At 37.1% G+C, this 18,998-nt stretch overlaps 1 protein-coding gene across 1 annotated transcript; it reads left to right on the forward strand.

Annotated features, from left to right (window-relative positions):
• Positions 1-1,806: 1,806 nt before the first annotated feature.
• On the forward strand, positions 1,807-12,499 carry LOC119067832 (fatty acid synthase-like). Its single transcript, XM_037171009.1, has 9 exons — positions 1,807-1,953; positions 2,327-2,540; positions 3,030-3,126; positions 5,207-5,792; positions 5,947-7,379; positions 7,438-7,667; positions 8,005-10,104; positions 10,713-11,337; positions 11,627-12,499. Exons 1-9 carry the CDS (start codon positions 1,852-1,854, stop codon positions 12,435-12,437), a joined length of 6,198 nt encoding a protein of 2,065 aa, XP_037026904.1. The 5' UTR covers positions 1,807-1,851; the 3' UTR covers positions 12,438-12,499.
• The last annotated feature ends 6,499 nt before the right edge of the window (positions 12,500-18,998 follow it).

The raw sequence follows: 18,998 nt of genomic DNA on the forward strand, positions 1-18,998 counted from the left end.
AAATGGCGTAGAACTAATATTATGATAGTATTATATATTACACGAAGAAGTCGAGGCTTGCCGAGACTGATAGTGACAAGTGTGTACTCTATTTTATCACATAAGCAAAAATGAGACAACAACATAAACCTGAAGTGTAATCTTTGAATTATTCTTCTAGTTAAGTAATTTTGACAGCCAAACACCGCGCGTATGTGATAATAGTACATTACTATACCAGTGAAGTAATTTGATATCTCGTATCCAGATGAGTAAAAGTATCCGAGTGCTTCAGCCCGAGGTACTTTTACTCATCGTGATACGATATATCAAATTATTTCACGTGTAAAGTATGGCGTTTTGCTTTACGAGCGAGGGAAAGGGTCTTCACTAGTGAGGGAATGGCCATATTACCTCACTAGTAAAGTAAAATTATTGTCAATAGCGTAGGAGCATCCATTGTGATCCATTGCACTTCAAGCAAAAGAGACCGTAGTCGACAGATGAAAAGGACAACGTATTTGACATCTCAAATGACATTGACAGTGATCTAAACAAAAGGATATATTTCTTCCAAGGCCATTCAAAATGTCAATTGTCATCCACAGAGAAGCCAACACAACCTCACTTTGAAGTTTTAACAAACAAATTTGTTTGAGTAGCGGTGATGTTTTCTTCTGTGGATGAAGGTTGGTTGTTTTCGGCCTGTCAAAATTCGTTTTTACCTTACTATGGAAGAAACCTATTGTTCCAATTCACTGTAAGCCCGAAAATTGACAGCCCGAACATAAAAACGTCAACAAATTTTGTTGTAAATTTTTCGTCAATCTAAAAATTGAGGTTAAGTTGCCTTCTGTGGAAGAAATTCGACATTTCAAAATGACCTTGTAACAAACCTATAATTCCAATTTCTCTATGCCAGACAATGTAAACAAGATTCTGATAGTTGATTCACGGCAGAGTAAAATTAAACCTGGCAGGAGCGGTTCATTATTGAAACGTCAAATGAGGGACCTAATACACTGTATGAAAATGAACTCAAATGAACACTGACATAAGTTGAAAAATTTAATTCAAAAATTTTTAGGTTATTCAGGTCCCTAGTCAAACAAGCGCTCCTGCCTGGGTTACTTTTACTCTGCCGTGGTTGATTACGGTAACCGGCGAGTCACCGTATTTTCGCAGAGTTCCGTGGCAGAACGCCGTACAGCGGTATTAACTGTAATAACAATAAGGTTTACGGTTTTCTCTGTTTATTCAGATTCCATTTAATTTTTTCATTACGTCACTAACCAAAAAAGTGGAGTGAGTCCAAAGTCCAGAAGTATCTAGTGACAATTCTTTCACGGTTTAATGTAACAAATGACTAATTTTGGATATCACGAACGTACTTCCAGCATGAGTGTTACCCTAAATAGTGTACTGAAACTTGACAGTGTCTCACACACTGTAAAAACCATTTCATACAAAATTTCATACCCTGTCGCCAGTGACCTTTGGCTTGAAGTGCGTTGATATCATGAACGGGAAATACATAATCTGAGAATGAACGTGTGACAACTTACCGGGCTCTGGTTCAATCAAACCAAATTTAAATTGAATTTAAATGCGTCTTCAATTACTACTACGACCACTTTACATATTCATTAAATTTCTCATGTATTTCTAATGTAAACAAAAGCGTAACTATAAAAGTCGTAGTTATCACCTCGAACTGGTGAGTGCGCAAAAAATTTTCAAGAGGTGTGCCAACTTTGAATAATAAAACAAATTGTGTGGAATTTACCTTCGAAACCGAGCTTTTTAGTGCGCGCGCAGTGTAACTTAGCCAGAAATAATAGCAGATGATATTGCTGTCTATTCTGTTACAAAATGAATGACAATAATGGGGAAAATATCGTAATTTCTGGAATCTCAGGACGATTTCCAAAGAGCCAAAATGTTGAAGAATTATCGAAAAATCTCTATGCCAAGGTATGCCAAATTAAATTAAAATTCTATCGTTTATTTAGATGGTCGAAGATGGTTCTGTTACATTATCAAAAATCATAAAATCTAGTTATGTTGTAAAAGTGTGTATTAATAATGCTTAGGGCACAACCTTTTTATAATTTAGTCAACGAACGATTTTAAAAGTTAACGAAAACGTTCGTGGGAAGCAGTGAAGCTACACGGCTCTTAGCCATCCTCACGATTACTCTAAACATAGTGTATTGAACGGTGAAAGTAAGGAACGAACTTCCCAAATTCAGCAAAAATTTTCCAAATATTGGAAAACTTTAGCAGAAAATAATATGCCCTGAAGTGCAGTAAACGGCAATAAACGTTTTTTTCTTTTACAATTTAGATCGATATGATAAGTGATGTAAAAACCGGCGATGATTTCAATGCGAAAGTTCCAAAACGGAGAGGCATCATTGATAATTTAAATAAATTCGATGCATCTTGCTTCCATGTGAGCACAAGACAGGCGGAAGCAATGTCACCAGAAAATCGAATCTTATTGGAGGTAGCAGTTGAGGCGATATTCGATGCTGGGATTAACCCTGAATCGTTGAGAGGTAATTTCGGATTTTTTCAGTTAAAACATTCTTTTATTGTGCACTGCACAATGGGCGGTGTACATAAATGAGTGACCGTGTTGTCAAAGCACATAGCAAAGTAATAGTTTTGGGGTGGTAAGTGTCCATTCCACTCAACAAAAAACACTCTGTGAGAGAGCCGTTAGAGAGTGAACTGTCAAATAAACAAAGAAAAAATTGGAAAAATTCAATTTTGTCTCTCACACGGAGTACTTTTTTGGTAAGAGGAAACTAGACATTAAGATGGCCAAATTACTGAGAACCATTAATACCATTCATTGGTTACCAATAATATTGTTGCACACCTGTAAAAGTAATAACGTATTTGGAGTGCCACAATGTTACTCTTTAATACTATTAATGGCATTGTAAAAATATGAAGTGATTCAAAGTACTGACTTACTATCCTTTTCTATTATTTCGCAAGGTGCTTTGGTGTATTGCATCATTAAAATATGAAGTTTTTAGGTTCAAACACAGCTGTATGTTTGGCTCAATCGACGTACGACTCAATGTATACTAATGTTTACGGTGATGCATCTAGCGACATACATTCTTTCTTGGGGTAATTAGCTAGTCAGTGTATTACTAATATGACTTTTAATCTAAGCATTTGTTTCTTAGCTGAAAGAATTATAGAACTGAAAGTCTGAAAGCAAATGCTCATGGCGTACTTCGAGTCGAATACGCATTTTGCTTAAAAAAATGTTTGTTGCTAGCCATAATCAGTTTGATTACGATTAATATGGAGTGAAGTATCTGGGCAGCAGTTTATGTGAGAATGTTGTCTTCAACGAATCGACAAACGTTTACAGAATTCTGAAATTTTCGTTCCTGAATGAACCCTTGAACAAGTTTTTGTCACAGAGCAAATAGACCAGTACATTCCGTCATAAAAAATCTTTGCAGAGACTGCAGCCGAACTACTAAGTATTTAAAGAACAATTCATCCACTAGATGTAAGGGATCGGTTTCAGATCTCGCCGCTTGCCTCCGTCATTTGTACTTAAAGGAAGCAACTAAATTAATTTACGAGAAAAAAGACTGCTCACGAGAAAAGAAACATTTTTAGGACCTTCCACCGAACTTCAGTGACTGAAGACTTTGCTTCACATGTGATAATGATTTGGAAGAAAAGCCGAGCCGAGGCAAATTAATGGGTTTCAATGTTTTGATCAATGAGGTTGCCGAAGGAAGAAGGAAAATCATAGGGAGCACCGGTGCATTGCTCCCAGAATTTGTTTTCGATAACAAATCTTATTAGACCCTTACGAAGTACTGGGGTCTTATGGGTTTACGCATACGTTTGTAACACGTCGAATTGGACTCCCTGAGTAAGGGGAAACCTATTGTGGTTGTCTAGAGATGCCAAATCCGCGAAAAAAAAAATGTCCGTCTGTCCGTCTGTCTGCACGATAACTTGAGTAAAACGCATCCGATTTTGAAAATTCTTTTTTTTCCCGTTTGGTAATGTCAAAAGACAGACTAAGTTCGAAGATGAGTGATTTTGGATCGACCCCTCCCGAGCTGTGGCCCAATAAGTGCTTTACGGTTTTTCGAAGATATCTCCGGACATTTAAACGTTAAACTTGTAAGTGATACAATACCGATCGACAAAAAAAAAGTTTATGGAAATCGGATGACCGACTCGTGAGTTAGACCCCTTGGTGTGGAACAGGCACAGGGCGGCAAGCAGTTTTTGCTTGTAGGTCGGCCACATTTGAACATATTTCGTCTGTTTTAGCTTTATTAGATAGGTATTGACCGTACCAATCAGGGAAAATTTTTTTTATGAAATTATGTTCTCCGGAGCGTGAGCTAGGTCTCTTGGAGTGAGCTCTTATCTGGCTACTCGGAAGTACAGTGAACGTGGTGTATTTTGACAATATAATTTTGACCGAATTTCATGAATTTTTTTTTGTTTGAAAGGTATTAACGAATGTAAAGCGTCGGTACTATTTCCGGTCTCCTAACAAAATGGCTGCCGGCGGCCATATTGGATTTTAGTAAAATAGAAATATCTTGGGAAAAATGATACTTAGAGAGTTTCTGTTAACATGGAAATAATTTGTTATGTGTGTGGGGTTTCAGGGATTCCATATACGGACATCTATATATACCTATATACAGCTATATTGAGCTATATACAGGCATATAGAGCTATATAATAGCATATTCCTCTGTGAAATGTTTATTTATAGTGAAATATAGGTAAATATAGCGGTATATAGCTGTTTAAATAGGAATTTATGAAATTTGTCTTCGTACGGGGCTGTCTATATTGCCTCCGGCAATTTAGTTGTATATGATAACAAGGCAAAGAGTGGATAATGTAAGTGATTTTAAAGGGAGAATAGTTTTTCAGCAGAGAAGAAAATGAAGTAAGAGAAATGAAGAGTTTCACAGTAAAGGCTTTTGATACGAATAGGTGTTTCGTACGGGTCGGCGTTAGCTATGTTTTTATTCAAAATGGGGAAATTTTCGCCTTTTTGCTCCCAGGAAGAATGTCGGTTTTCCATAGGTTCCACAACAGTGCTGTTTTTAACAACATTTTTAGTATTAAACATACAGCATAGCTCACATTAAAGACGCTCCCAGTGCTCCCAACACGAACAGAAACACTAAATTTTTTTACTAATTTCCAGAACGTCGTCTCCAATAGCCGCAAATCGTGTCTCATTTAGCTTGGGTTTACGCGGCGTCTCGATTGCGATCGATGTTTCCTGTGCTTCATCATTCGTAGCATTTGAATTAGCTACAAACTGGATACGTCAGGGAGTCTGTGACGCAGTTCTAGTTTTAACAGCAAATGTGCAATCACATTCAGTTATTCCGAAAATGTTTGCAAGGTTAAATATGTTAAACCCGGATGGTTGCAGCCGGCCATTCGACAATAATGCAAACGGATATGTGCGTTCCGACACAATATCCGGAATATTAGTACAAAAGCAAAAACATGCAAAACGAATTTATGCGAAGGTGGAACAGGTCGCATGCAATCATGACGGGTTTAAAGTTAAAGGAATCACTCATCCAAGTGGTGAGAGTCAAAGTGAGTTATGCGACATGTTGTACAAGAGAGCCGGAATCAGTCCGTTAGATGTTCATTTTGTGGAAGCTCATGGTACAGGTACCAAAGTTGGTGATCCGGAGGAGTGCCATGCTATCGATACGGTGTTTTGTAAGAATCGTACGGAGCCACTGTTGATTGGATCGACTAAATCAAATATGGTAAATACAAATAAATTTGGGAATGCACTACCGGTAACGTTTCGAGCCAATAGCATTTTTAAGATGACCCTTGGCATTAGGCATTGCATTTGGTAGATTCCCATATATAAATGCGGCAATCACGAAATTTATATTTACTATTACTATGAAACAGGGACATGCAGAAGGAGCTTCTGGAATAATCTCGATTATGAAAGCGATTTTCACATTTCAAACTGGCCTCATCCCGCCAAACATTAATTTCTCGATCGTACGTCAAGATATACCAGCATTGGCCAGTGGTAGATTGAAAGTGTGCACAGAACCGACTCCGTTAAAAGGTTCTCTCATTGCCGTTAACGTTTTTGGCATTGGTGGCGTCAATGTACACGCGTTACTGCGAAAGGCCGATAAACGGGATAGACCGAATCGCGATGAAAGCTTACCGATCTTAATTTGCTGGTCTGGACGAACAGAAGAGGCTGTTCGCACAGTATTCGAAAGATTAAAATCGATTCCGATTGATGTGGAGTTTATTGCGCTTTTGCACAACATCCAAAAAACAGAGTTCAAGGCACATCTACACCGCGGCCACATTTTATTGAAAGGTGATGAGGGCGACACATTACCGCAATGTATTGACGAGAAAACATCGGCGGTTGAAGAACAAAATAACCGACCGATCGTGTGGATGTTCTCCGGATTAGGATCACAATATCCAAAAGTTGCACAGCATTTAATGCAAATTCAACCGTTCGCAAATTCCATCTCGAAATGCCATGAGGTCTTAGCGCAATTCGACATGGATCTAATTGCGTCGTTAACCCAAGATGAATCAGCGTTTGACAATCTGGTAAATTCATTCGTTTGCGTGACTGCCATTCAAATTGCTCTTGTTGATGTACTGAAGTTGCTGAATGTACCGGTTGACTTTTACATTGGTCATTCGATGGGTGAAATTGGTTGCGCGTACAGTGACGGGGGTTTGACTCTGGAGCAAACGATTATCATGTCATATTATCGTGGTAAATGCAGTGTTGATGGGAAAACTACTGATGGTGCAATGGCAGCTATCGGATTGGGCTATGATGAAGTCAAGAACAGTTTACCGCCATCCATTCAAGTTGCATGCCGCAACAGTTCCAATTCATGTACGGTTTCTGGTCCCAAAACGGATATTTTGGAATACATAGACAAAATGCGATCGACAGAGATCTTTGCCAAAGAAGTGAACTGTGGCAATATTGCTTTCCATTCAAAATATATCACGGAGGCCGGTGCAAAATTATTGGAAAAATTGAAAACCGCGATTCCAACAAAAGTTGAAAGATCACCGAAATGGTTAAGTACAAGCAACGAGCAGCATCAGTGGCATACGGACCTGGCGAAATTTAGTTCAGCCGATTATTTTGTAAATAATTTTCTGAATCCCGTCCTCTTTGAAGAGACGTGCAAACTTTTACCGGAACGTGCAATTGTTATTGAAATTGCACCGCACCGATTGATGCAGTCGATTGTGAAAAAATCACTTCCAAATGCTATTTACGTCCCACTCACATTCAGGCAACACAATAACCAAGTCGAATTTTTGACGATGGCTTTGGGAAGGTACGCTGGAACAATTTCATTTTCATTACACAACAGCTGAATATCTCATTTCAATTAGGTTGTACATGAGCGGTGTTACACTACAAATCGATCGCCTGTATCCAGCCGTTACATTTCCGGTGTCGCAAGGAACTCCAATGATTTCACCGCTGATAAAATGGAATCATGAAAGAGATTGGCCAACAATTCAAAATAAAACCGTAGAGATGGTACACCACGTACAAAATACGATCTACGTCCGGTCTTCGGATGGCAAATACAAATTCATTGACGGACATCGCATTGATGGTAAGAACGCAATTCAATCGATTTTTATTGAAACCCAGTTCGGATGCAATTTTACTTGATGGAGTTAAGTTCAAAAAGTTCCACTGGCCTCCAAGTCATACACGTGGAAGGGTGGAAGTGTATGCCATTGCCATTCAGGCCAATTTATTTTTCCAAGTGAACCATAAGCGGAAATGAAACAGATTTCAGGATGCTCAAGGCTGTAACCTTTGAAAAGGTCTAATAAAATGGCGATCTGCGTGTCCTCCCCAAAGTTCACAGCCTTGTCACATGCGGGACTGTAGGATTTATTTGATGTTTGATTTTTTTATAGAGCGTTCACTTTCTATAATTGCAGGACGGTGTATCCTTCCTGTCGCATTCATACTGAATTTTGTCAAGGATACTGCAATTGGTGCTGATGCCAAAGCATTCGGTTTGAATGCTCCGATTGAGAGTTTAGTGTTCGAAAATGTAAAATTTCTGTCAACGACTGAATTAAAGCCAAACAATGACATCAAACTGTCGGTCTCGCTTCAGCCCACAAATGGTAAATTTGAGGTGTACGAAGGAACAACGGCTATAGCAAGTGGATTTATTAAATGTACCAGTACTCCCAGTTCAATACGTGATGTCGCAGCAGAAGTTCTTCATAAAGATCTGCCCATTTTGACTTCATCGGACGTTTACAAGGAATTCCGTTTGCGAGGCTACAATTATGCCGATGAATTCAAAACGATTTGTTTATCAGGTATGGACGGCTGCTATGGCCAGCTTAAATGCAAGAATAACAATTGGACCACACTTATGGATGGTATGATACAATTGGTTCTATTATCGAAAGACACGCGATCATTGCTAACACCGGTAGAGATTCATCGAATTCAAATCAACGTCAACAATCACTTCAACCGGTTAAATGGCACCCACACCCATGGTGAACAGTTATTCGCCACTTATTACTCAAATGAACATTCTACAATAGTTTGTGGCAGCATTGAAATGTCTGATGTCAAATTTGATCCAGTGGAACGAGATGGGCCAGATGGTATAGAAGTATTGCAAACATATCAGTTTGTGCCACTAATCGACGCTGATTTGCCAAATTTTATTGATGCTGTCGGTGTTTGTATTGAATTGGCGTTGGAAAAAAATCAAGAAGAACGAGTGTTATTGCTAGAAATTCATTCCGGCGACGGTAATCCTGCAATCGAATGCATTTACGAAATTTTTCAAAAAATGCCCCTGATTGTCGCTGATCTGACGTTACTAATTGGAGATGACGATATTGTGCCGCTAAATTGCGAATCGATTAAGCGCAAAGGCTACAACTCAAGTCTGGAAGACGAACACTACACCTTCATAGTAATGAAGGAGTGCATGCAAAACAATCGATTTTTAGAAATGGCGAAGCGCAGTTTGTCGAAGGAAGGATTTTTTATCTCTATTGACGAGATTCATGTGAACATTACAGTACCGCATGACTTTACAGTAATATCCCGGATTAGTTGTGATGAATGGATAATAACTTTACTGCAACGGATACCGAGTGAGAGCGACGACTACAAAATCATCCACATTGACTCTGAAGACAGAAATTTCAAATGGTTGCGAAAAGTACAAGAAGCGAATGCATCGGATCATGTTCTTTTGGTGGCTCAGCATGACGAAACGTCTGGAGTATTAGGATTAATCAAATGTTTGCGTCTTGAATTAGACACGAAACGGTTACGATGCATAATTATCGAAGATGTACATGCCTCGCCATTTGATGTGAATGTTTCGTTGTACAAGAATCAATTGCTGTTGCAATTGCCCATAAACATTTATAGAGACGCGAAATGGGGAACTTATCGGCACTTAGATCTGAAACCAGCTACTGTTCAATGTGAATCGAAAAAACGGATGATTGTCAATGTCGAACAAATTAACGGACAGCGGACGTACCATTGGATGCCTCAAGCTGAATTGGACCCAGCAAATGATATCGTCAAAGTTCAGTATGCTACGCTGAATTTTTGCGATAGATTGGTAGCGAGAGGCAGCCTGCCGAACAATGTAGCTATCAAAAATCGCTTGGACGAATACCGTCCATTGCTTGGTTTTGAATGTGCTGGCGTTACAGATAATCAGAAACGTGTGATGTGCTTCTCATTAAGCGGTGGTCTACTGTCCACTCACATATGTCGCGCAAATGCCGATATTGTGTTGGAAGTACCAGACACTATGTCACTTCGAGATGCTGCCACCATTCCACATGCATATTTCACCGTTTACTATGCGTTTTTCGTAAAAAATTCTATCAAATCAGACCAATCAATTTTGATTAATACGGACTGTGGTGGCGTAGGATTATCAGCAATTCGTGTATCACTTGCATACGGTTTGAACGTTTTCACGGTCGTTCCAACCCGACAAACTCGGGGATTTTTGCTAGACAACTTTCCACAATTGAAAGGTAATGAATTTACTTAAATTGATCAGTCTTTCATTCCACAATTCACAACGTGAGTGCGCTGCAAATTCGAAATGAATAGATCATTGTCAATGTCGTTTGAGCTGTCAAATAAGTTGTCATTTTCACAAAGCTAACCTCAAACCGAACAAAAAAAGTATTGGATGGTGAGACGCCGCACAAATTTTCATACATTTCAAGGGGCGGCTCTGTGAACGAAACATCTTTTGAGGTTAGCTTTGTGAAATTGACAACTCATTTGACACTTTTTGAGAAAAGAAACCGCTATTTGACACTGATCTATAGTGAGAAGGGACAAACTAACGCGTCGTCCAGCGTGACGATATTCTTATATTAGAGAGTGTTGCTGATTTGTTCGCAGGAAGTTCACTTAAAGTTCAAATTCTGAAATAAACTTCAACGCTGCGTTTGATGGGTTTTCAGCGTACTTACGACGTCAATAGTTATTTGAAGCACGAAATTTGAAAGTAACGACTTTGCAAAATTCTGAAAAAAATGAAAAGTTTTCGTGTGCTCTTTGACCTCGGCTTCGCATCTGGTCACCTTTTGATATCTCGTTATGTAAATGACTATTTCAATCGCATTTTCAGAACAAAATGTTGCGATCTCTAGTGACTACTCCGTTAAAGATCTGGTAATGAATATAACAAACAACGAAGGCACAGATTTTGTACTGAATGCGTTATCAGACAACAAGCATCAGCAGGCAAGCATTCGATGTTTAAAACGCGGCGGAACATTTATGGAACTGGGAAAATTTGATGCGCATAAAAGTTCGGAATTTGTAATGGATGCATTAAGGAACGGCATCAATATCCAATCAATTGTAATTGAACACGCAATTCAACGTTCGCTTGAACGAAACACAGTGATCGAACTGATGAGAGACGATATAAAACGCAGAATAATTCATCCATTACCGCTGACAGTGTTCGAAGCTGACGACCTTGAGAATGCATTCAAATATTTGACAAACGCCGAAACAGTTGGAAAAATTCTTATTGAAATACGTCGCACTGAGAATTCGGAATGTACGTTACCAGTTACAGTATGGCCAAGAGCATTATTCGAGCCCGAGTTGATCTACGTTTTAATTGGTGGATTGGGCGGATTTGGACTAGAATTTGCTGATTGGATGATAATGCGAGGTGCTCGTAAATTGTCATGCAGTACTAGACGAGGCGTCTCCGATCAGTATCAACGGTCTCGAATAAAGTAGGTGATTGTTTACTAGAATTTCACTCTGATCCAATCCGTCGAAATTTCAAAACATTATTTTCATTCGCTTCGATGGATGAATCAAAAATATGTCCCACAAATTCCAATTCCACAAATTCCTATTCTACAATTCAATTCCATTAATTCTTAATTTAAACATGAAAATTCCTTTTCTCTAGAATTCATGAGCGTAAGGTTCCAAAAACCAAAACTTCCACTAAGTTCAAAAATTCCAAATTGATTGCAATAACTAGATGTTGAATCCTTTTCTTTGAATTTAAAACAGAAAATGGGAATCGTATGGATGCACCATCGTAATCAACACATCCAACGTAACAACATTCAGTGGTTGTGCAGAATTGTTATCAACAGCAACAGAACACGGTCAAATCGGTGGAATATTCAATTTGGCAGTGGTGTTACGTGATGGAATTTTAGCAAATCAAACGACTGCAAAGTATACCGAAAGCTTTGCACCGAAAGTGTGGGCTACCGCACATTTGGACACGTTGAGTCGTACGATGTGTCCAAGACTTTCTTATTTCGTTGTTTTTTCAAGTTTTTCCAGTGGTTATGGCAACCCTGGTCAATCGAATTACGGTATGGCCAATTCGATAATGGAAAAAATTATCGAACGACGAACACGCTGTAACTTGCCAGGGAAAGCGATTCAATGGGCTGCAATTGGAGATGTCGGAATCTTAATGAGTTTGTGCGATGACAACATTAGGGTTGATTTACGTGGTACGGTGCCGAAGCGAATGGACACATGTTTAAATGCGTTGGATGAACTTTTGACGCATAGTGAACCGACTGTTGCGTGTACGCAGGTCCAACTGAAAAAGCAACAGACGACGAACAAATTTAATGTGACGGAAAGCATTTGTCAGATTCTTGGCATTGATCAAAAGTTGATTTCCATGAATGCAAGGCTCTCTCATCTAGGAATGGATTCGCTAATGGCGGTCGAAGTGAGGCAAATGCTTCGACGCGAAATTAATTTGGTATTAAGCTATGATCAGATTAAAAAGGTTACCATTGGACAACTAAACAATGATCCCAAATCAAATCAATCGAACACGGTGTTGGAGGCTTAAGTACACAATTTAAATTGTAGCATAAACAGCTGGCAAGGAAATAAAAAATGTAAAAATAAAATCACATTTTTCGTTGAACAGAAAGATATTATGGTGTGAGTGGCTCTGAGCTACGCCTATTTCACAATGATCTAATTTTCTGGAGGATCATAATTAACAGACAAACAGAAACCTCTACCCGTTTCCAGACGGTAAATACATCTATCTAATCAACAAGCCCTTTATATTAACGTTATTCCACATATTCCACAGTCATACAATGATAAACTGTTGTCACCGATTACGTAGCGACGGTACCAATTGTTTTTCTACCATTACAATGTTCCTCAAAATTTATGATTATACTGAAAAAATAGCGCAGAAATGGAATCTCTCAGAGAAATGGGAAGGGTGACACTAAATAAGGAAGGATGGTGAATCTCGCGTTATTCCACATATTCCACGATGTCACAGTCAGACAATGATAAGTTGTTGTTCTGATTACGGTAGCGACGTTACAAATGGCTTTTTTACCATTACAATGGCCTTCAAATGACCATTAAAATGGACGATCCCTAAACGAAAATTTAATTGCGTTTGATGCTTTGCTTTTGAGGGGAAACTAGCGAAGGTACTTTGAACAAAAATCATTTGTCGAATTCAGCCAGTAGTTACTCAACTTATCTTAGTGTAGGGATCATACCTGTTCCTTAACTCAAAACTCAACTTATCGTGGTACTAAGATTCGAAGCGTTCCTTACAATGCGGAAACCACACTAACGAAGCGTACTCCAGATGCGATCTCACATGCGATCTCACAAGCGCAATATACAATCTTCAAGGTTTGAACGTTCCTGAATCGTCTGCAAAACCTTTTCATGAAACCGAGCATCGCATATGCTTTCGACACAGCCACATTCACGTGCCTGTTAAAGCTAAGATTCTCAGTGAACGTCACACCCAAATCTTCCATTTCCTTGACCCTCTCAAGGCGTACGTCGCTGATACTGTAATAATAAAAAACCGGGTTGCGCTTACGACAGAAAGACATTACCTTGCACTTGCCTAAGCTTAGCTCGAGTCCGTTCTCACTGCACCAGCGGTCAATCCCGACATGATCGTCTTGAAGAGCGTTGCAATCGCGTACTGTCCATTACCACACGATGAACCTTCAGGTCGTCAGCGAACAAAGAAAACATAGACGATTTAGTGACCTCGGTGACGTCATAAAAAAACAGAATGAACAACAAAAGTCCAAGCCTTGCGGAATCCCAGACTTAGCCTTCGAAAGAGCGAGACTTCCAGCCATCAATCTTCACATATTGAGTACGACCCTGCAAGTTAGAACTAATCGGCACGACATATGACTCCTTCCACCTAGTGGGGAATTTGCCAGTCAACGACAAGTTAAAAATGCGAGCAGTTCTTCAACAACAGGGGCGAGATATTGTCATATAGGCATAGGTAAGAAAACACTTTGTGTGGGTAAAAACGTTTCTCATTGAAACATTAAAATAAAACACACCCATCGTGTGTGCAACTTTTGAAAAGAATATTGGTCATTCCTACTCATTACGATTGAAAACGAAGAAAAAAAATTAATTTTCAACGCCCCAAAAAAATCATTAGACGATAATTAATCAAACAAGTGTCATGAGCTCCATTAACATATTCCAATGTTACACCTGCAACGGTTTCCAAACAACAACAAAAAATAATAAGATTTTCACTTGCTACTGGATGGTGTCCGTCGCTCAATATAATACACCAAACGAATAATTATGTTTCGAATCAATAGAATATTCTATCAAAATCTACATACCTTTTGTTGTGCCTAATCTAAAACACATCGCAATTTATTAACTTAAATTTCAGTGAAAGGCTTTGCCCAGCAATATTATGCATACTAGGCTCGAATATCAAAAATTAAGTTGTTGTTTCTCAAATTGTTATTAATTATGTTTTCACGTCATAAATTTATTCACCATTTTTGGCCACTTAGAGATTTTTATCGCAACCAAACACACTAATTGCCCAAAACTGGTGTGCAATAAAAAAAACGAAACATTTTCTAAAATATGAAACACGAAAATTAAAGAAAAATGAATAAATAATCATGATTATGTTTTGACTATTGTATTCCTGGTGTGCTATACATACACATACAAATAACACTGTTTTGCTGAGCAGTTATGTACAGTACACATACTACGTATTTAGGTCTACTCTCTGGTTTTCCGCATAATTGTATGAAACGAAGTCGGTTAATGATATGGCCGTTTTTCATTTTACTTTCCTTTCGTTGAAAATGCTACAAAATTCAACATTATTTTATTGTACAAAATTATATAAAAACACAGAGGAAAATAATAATTAAAAATTAATTTTCTCCCTTTGCGGGTTCGTGCAAGCCCATAATTTTAACAATTAAACTAATCTGGTAACAACAACCATTGGTATGGTATATTAAATACATTAAAAAAAGAAAACAAAGATAAGAAAATGAATGAGAAAATAATATTACAAATCGTTTTATCTTTTAACATCAATTCAATAGAAGTGAAATATTTACTCTCCACTATTGTGCATAGTCCAATTTTTTATTTTGAATAATAATTTTATGTAAATTGTACCAGGTGGATGGGTAGATTTTTTGTTTGAATAATTTATTAACGTTTTATAGACGGTCTATCGTCATACAACGTTTAAATCTGTTACTGATTTTTAAGTATAGCCTCGTCTTGTGTTTGATACGATCAGGGCGGGACTTGTTAAAACTGTCTATACAATGGGACCAGGGTATTCATTCATGGCCATGGCTTATTTTTGTCGTTGCTATTGATATGAGAGCCTATTGAAACTCTTCTAAGTTATCAAATCTAGTTCAATTGGAAGTGTTGCAAGTGGTACTGTGTCAAGTTATTCCATCCAAGTGTATGTTCAGTTGATACTGTTACATATACCAGCCATTGGATTGAAGCTTCATTGGAAGTTTTTGAATTGAAACGTCGACAAAAAGTTGGTCATCAATTTAAAATATGAATGGAACACATGACAAATGGTATGTAGCGGTAAACTTGTTACAAAGTCAACAAGAGAAGTAAATTACCTTCCATTCAAAGTTAAAACTAAAGAACTTATATATTGACTCATAGAAGGAGAATATCGAACAAAAAATGCTAGATCAACACCTCGACCATAGCGCTGCTTACTAGCATTTTTATAGAAAATATTTGTAGTTTAATGATATCAGAATGGGTTTTCTATTTCTTTCTCTAAGTAGTCATGCTTAGTTGTGTTAATGCACTGTGTCAAGCGATATTTTTGACAAAAAACTAACGAACAAATGAATTTAATACATAGTTTGACCCTATAAGTTCTTGCTACGTTACCAAATATTTCTTAGAGTTTTTCGAAGTAGTAAAAGACTTGATAGCACTCGAGGCTGTAATACGCGAGCTATTAAAGTTCGCAGCACTGTGTATGTGATAAAGTATCGTGAATCATGTTATAAATAACCAATAAAACTAGAGAGAAGGTAAGACCAGCTAGCCAAAATTTACAGTAAGCCGACATACACAATCTACTACTTCAATTCAAATAACTTTTTCCTCTTATTTTATAGAGGAAACCGAAATAAAAATTAATTTCCATAATGGATGAAACGAACGAAACCATATCCTTCACATAATAACAACTGATCCTCCCACAAAAACAATAATAACTTTGTTAATAAATTTATTTTCAACAAAATTAGTTTCGATCTACCTTTTTTTCCTTTTTTCATGGAACTATGTCTATCATCTCGATTGTGTTGTATATATGCGGCATATCGCTACTAAATTAAATAACATAATCCACCTCAAACAATCAAACAAATTATAATTGAGGTATCTTACCCAAACCATAGAAAATTGCCGGTTTCATTTCAAAAATTGAATCTTCACAAATTGGGCTACTGACATGGGTTCAACCATCCTTTAAAAAACCAATCATTTAAATATTTGTGAATTGATAGTTGTTGTTGTTGCTGTTGAATTATTTGTTGTGTTTGTTCAGAAAATGAAATGATGAAAAAAAGATTCGATACAAAAAAATTAATCGAACGTCGAATGCGGATGATACGGACGAAAAAATTAAACATCTAAATTAGGGGCTAATTTACAACAACAAAAAATTTGAAATTGATTTGTTAATTTAGTCTTCTCTAGGAATAGGGAATATACTCAATCATTCGTTTCCTGTCGTTTCATATTTGAAATTGGCGGAAATTCACTTTCTCACTTGTGGTAAAACGTTTGTAAGGTTTTTGTTCTATAACTTGGCAAAGTGCGATAAAAAACATGAATACTTTAAAACCAACAGATGTCCTTAGTAGTAAATATTTGTTAGGTAAATATCATTTTTCATGGTGTCATGGTCATGTCCTTCGTCAATTTTTTAAGTGGTTTTAAATTCTAGGATTCCATTCGAATTTAGGCACATAACAATGATTCCAACATAAGACATTAGACCACTGTTTCGATCTGAGAGAAAATTTAAATACGTCTTTCGACGTTTTGCATTAATATGCAGTTCAAAAATACCATTTCTCATCAGGTAATGGCGACAGTGGTACTCGATACAATGCTCTAAGAACACTATACCGATTTGCACACGAACAAGTCTAGTGAATCATAGTTGAAATTAAATGATTCAACTAAATTGTTCGGATTTCTGTAGGCTGTTTTACGAAAGAATCCCTATGTGTAAAGTCGAAATCTACTACTTCATATGTTTCAACAGACGCTTAACTATAAAAATCAGAGAGCACCAGCCATAATTTTTCGCTCTTTTTCGTTGTCCATAACAGATCATCCGTTATTGGTGTGAACCGCCGTTACCAATCGGTGATCCTTTTCGCCTCCGTGTAATAGCCTCGGTCATAGCACAATTATTCTTAAAGTTCTCTCTTCAATATTTTTTTCAAAAGAACACCGAAAACAACATACATAATCTGCATAGCATCATAAAAGCACAACGCTGCAAAACAATTTAAATTAATAATAAAATTTAAATTTACAATTCTCAAACAGTCGGCGTATGCTATATATCTAAATCTAAACACAAACTTTAGCTCAATATAAATGAAATTTATAACAGACCATACCAAACAAAGCTCATTCGTATATTATGCAGTTATTTTGTGATGTCTTAATAACTCGTTCTGACAGTTAAATTATACTAAATTACAAAACATCTAAATTACCCCCAGACCGTTTCTCTGAACGTGTCCGTATGTGAGATTTTTGTTTATGCGCTCACATACCGATAAAAAGGTATATAATAATTCTGAATGGAGTTGTACACACGATGGTGAGGACTTCATTTAACCATTCTATATTATATACACAGCCAATTTCATACAACGTCGACGATAAAAAATGACTTTTATGAAATGAATTTCAAATAACCGAAGCTTCTACATCCGAGACGTAAACGGCAAAGTAAAATATTTGAATTAATAATTATTTATTATTGCAATTTGTGTTTTATTTAATTTATATGAATCAATTTCGGTTGAGGCGGAGAGCTTACATGCATAAAATGTCGCTGTTAGGGGCTTGATATTTCATTTATGGAAAATAATTTAAAATTCGTTTCGACTCATTGCATTGCACACACAATACAGATCTTTATTGCTACTTTGTAGTTATTGATTCTAGTACTTCATTATTATAAGATTGTGCTTCATATTCATGATCTTGAATCTTGATATATTAGTAGTGATTTCACCAGATGGATGTAAAAACCACACAGCTTTGAGTAGCTTTAGTTGCATAATACTTATTTATTCAAAAAAGGGAAAAAGTTGTAAATTGCATGGGGGTTTTGTTTAGGGTCTCACCAGAGCAAATGCAATGTGCAACTTTTCTTCCGAGGTAAACACAACATTTTTCACAACAAACCAAAGTTTCAGGGAAACTCCGCAGAGGAAACAAAATTACTATTTTTTCGCCTGCGTTATGAAAAATCTAAATGCTTTCAATTCGATCAGTAGATTGTTTTTACCGCGTACTGCCACCAACGTTTGATCAAATTCTTGCAGTTAAACCAAAGTTGTGTTTCATTATGAGTCACATTGACTTAAAACGCTACAATTCCGCTTCAGAGTACCATAAGAAAATTCTAGACAAAAGATTTTCCAAAGTCGCATTTTGACATTACATACAAAGACGTCGCTAAACTTATATTTAACCGTCCACAACAAAGATACACAATGCGAACTATCTCCGAATACGTTCGGGTCAAGGTCTACGCTGCATAAAATAATTTATTTTTTCCACATGCATTTTTTGCAATTCATAAAACATATGTTACACCCATCATCAGTTAAAAATATAAAATTAAAATATCAACAATCAATGAGCAAAGAATCATAAAAATCAATAAAGTAATATCCGGTATCGGGTATATATTATAGATGTTGTTCTCATGCTATAATGAAATTATCAATAACATACACATTACACACTGTGCTCCTCTTCGGTGTTTTGTGTGGTATATACAAGCATGTTAATGCCAATTATAAAATTCTGCTTA

The sequence above is a fragment of the Bradysia coprophila genome, chromosome II (genome assembly GCF_014529535.1).
Source record: "Bradysia coprophila strain Holo2 chromosome II, BU_Bcop_v1, whole genome shotgun sequence".
Lineage (NCBI taxonomy): Eukaryota > Metazoa > Arthropoda > Insecta > Diptera > Sciaridae > Bradysia > Bradysia coprophila.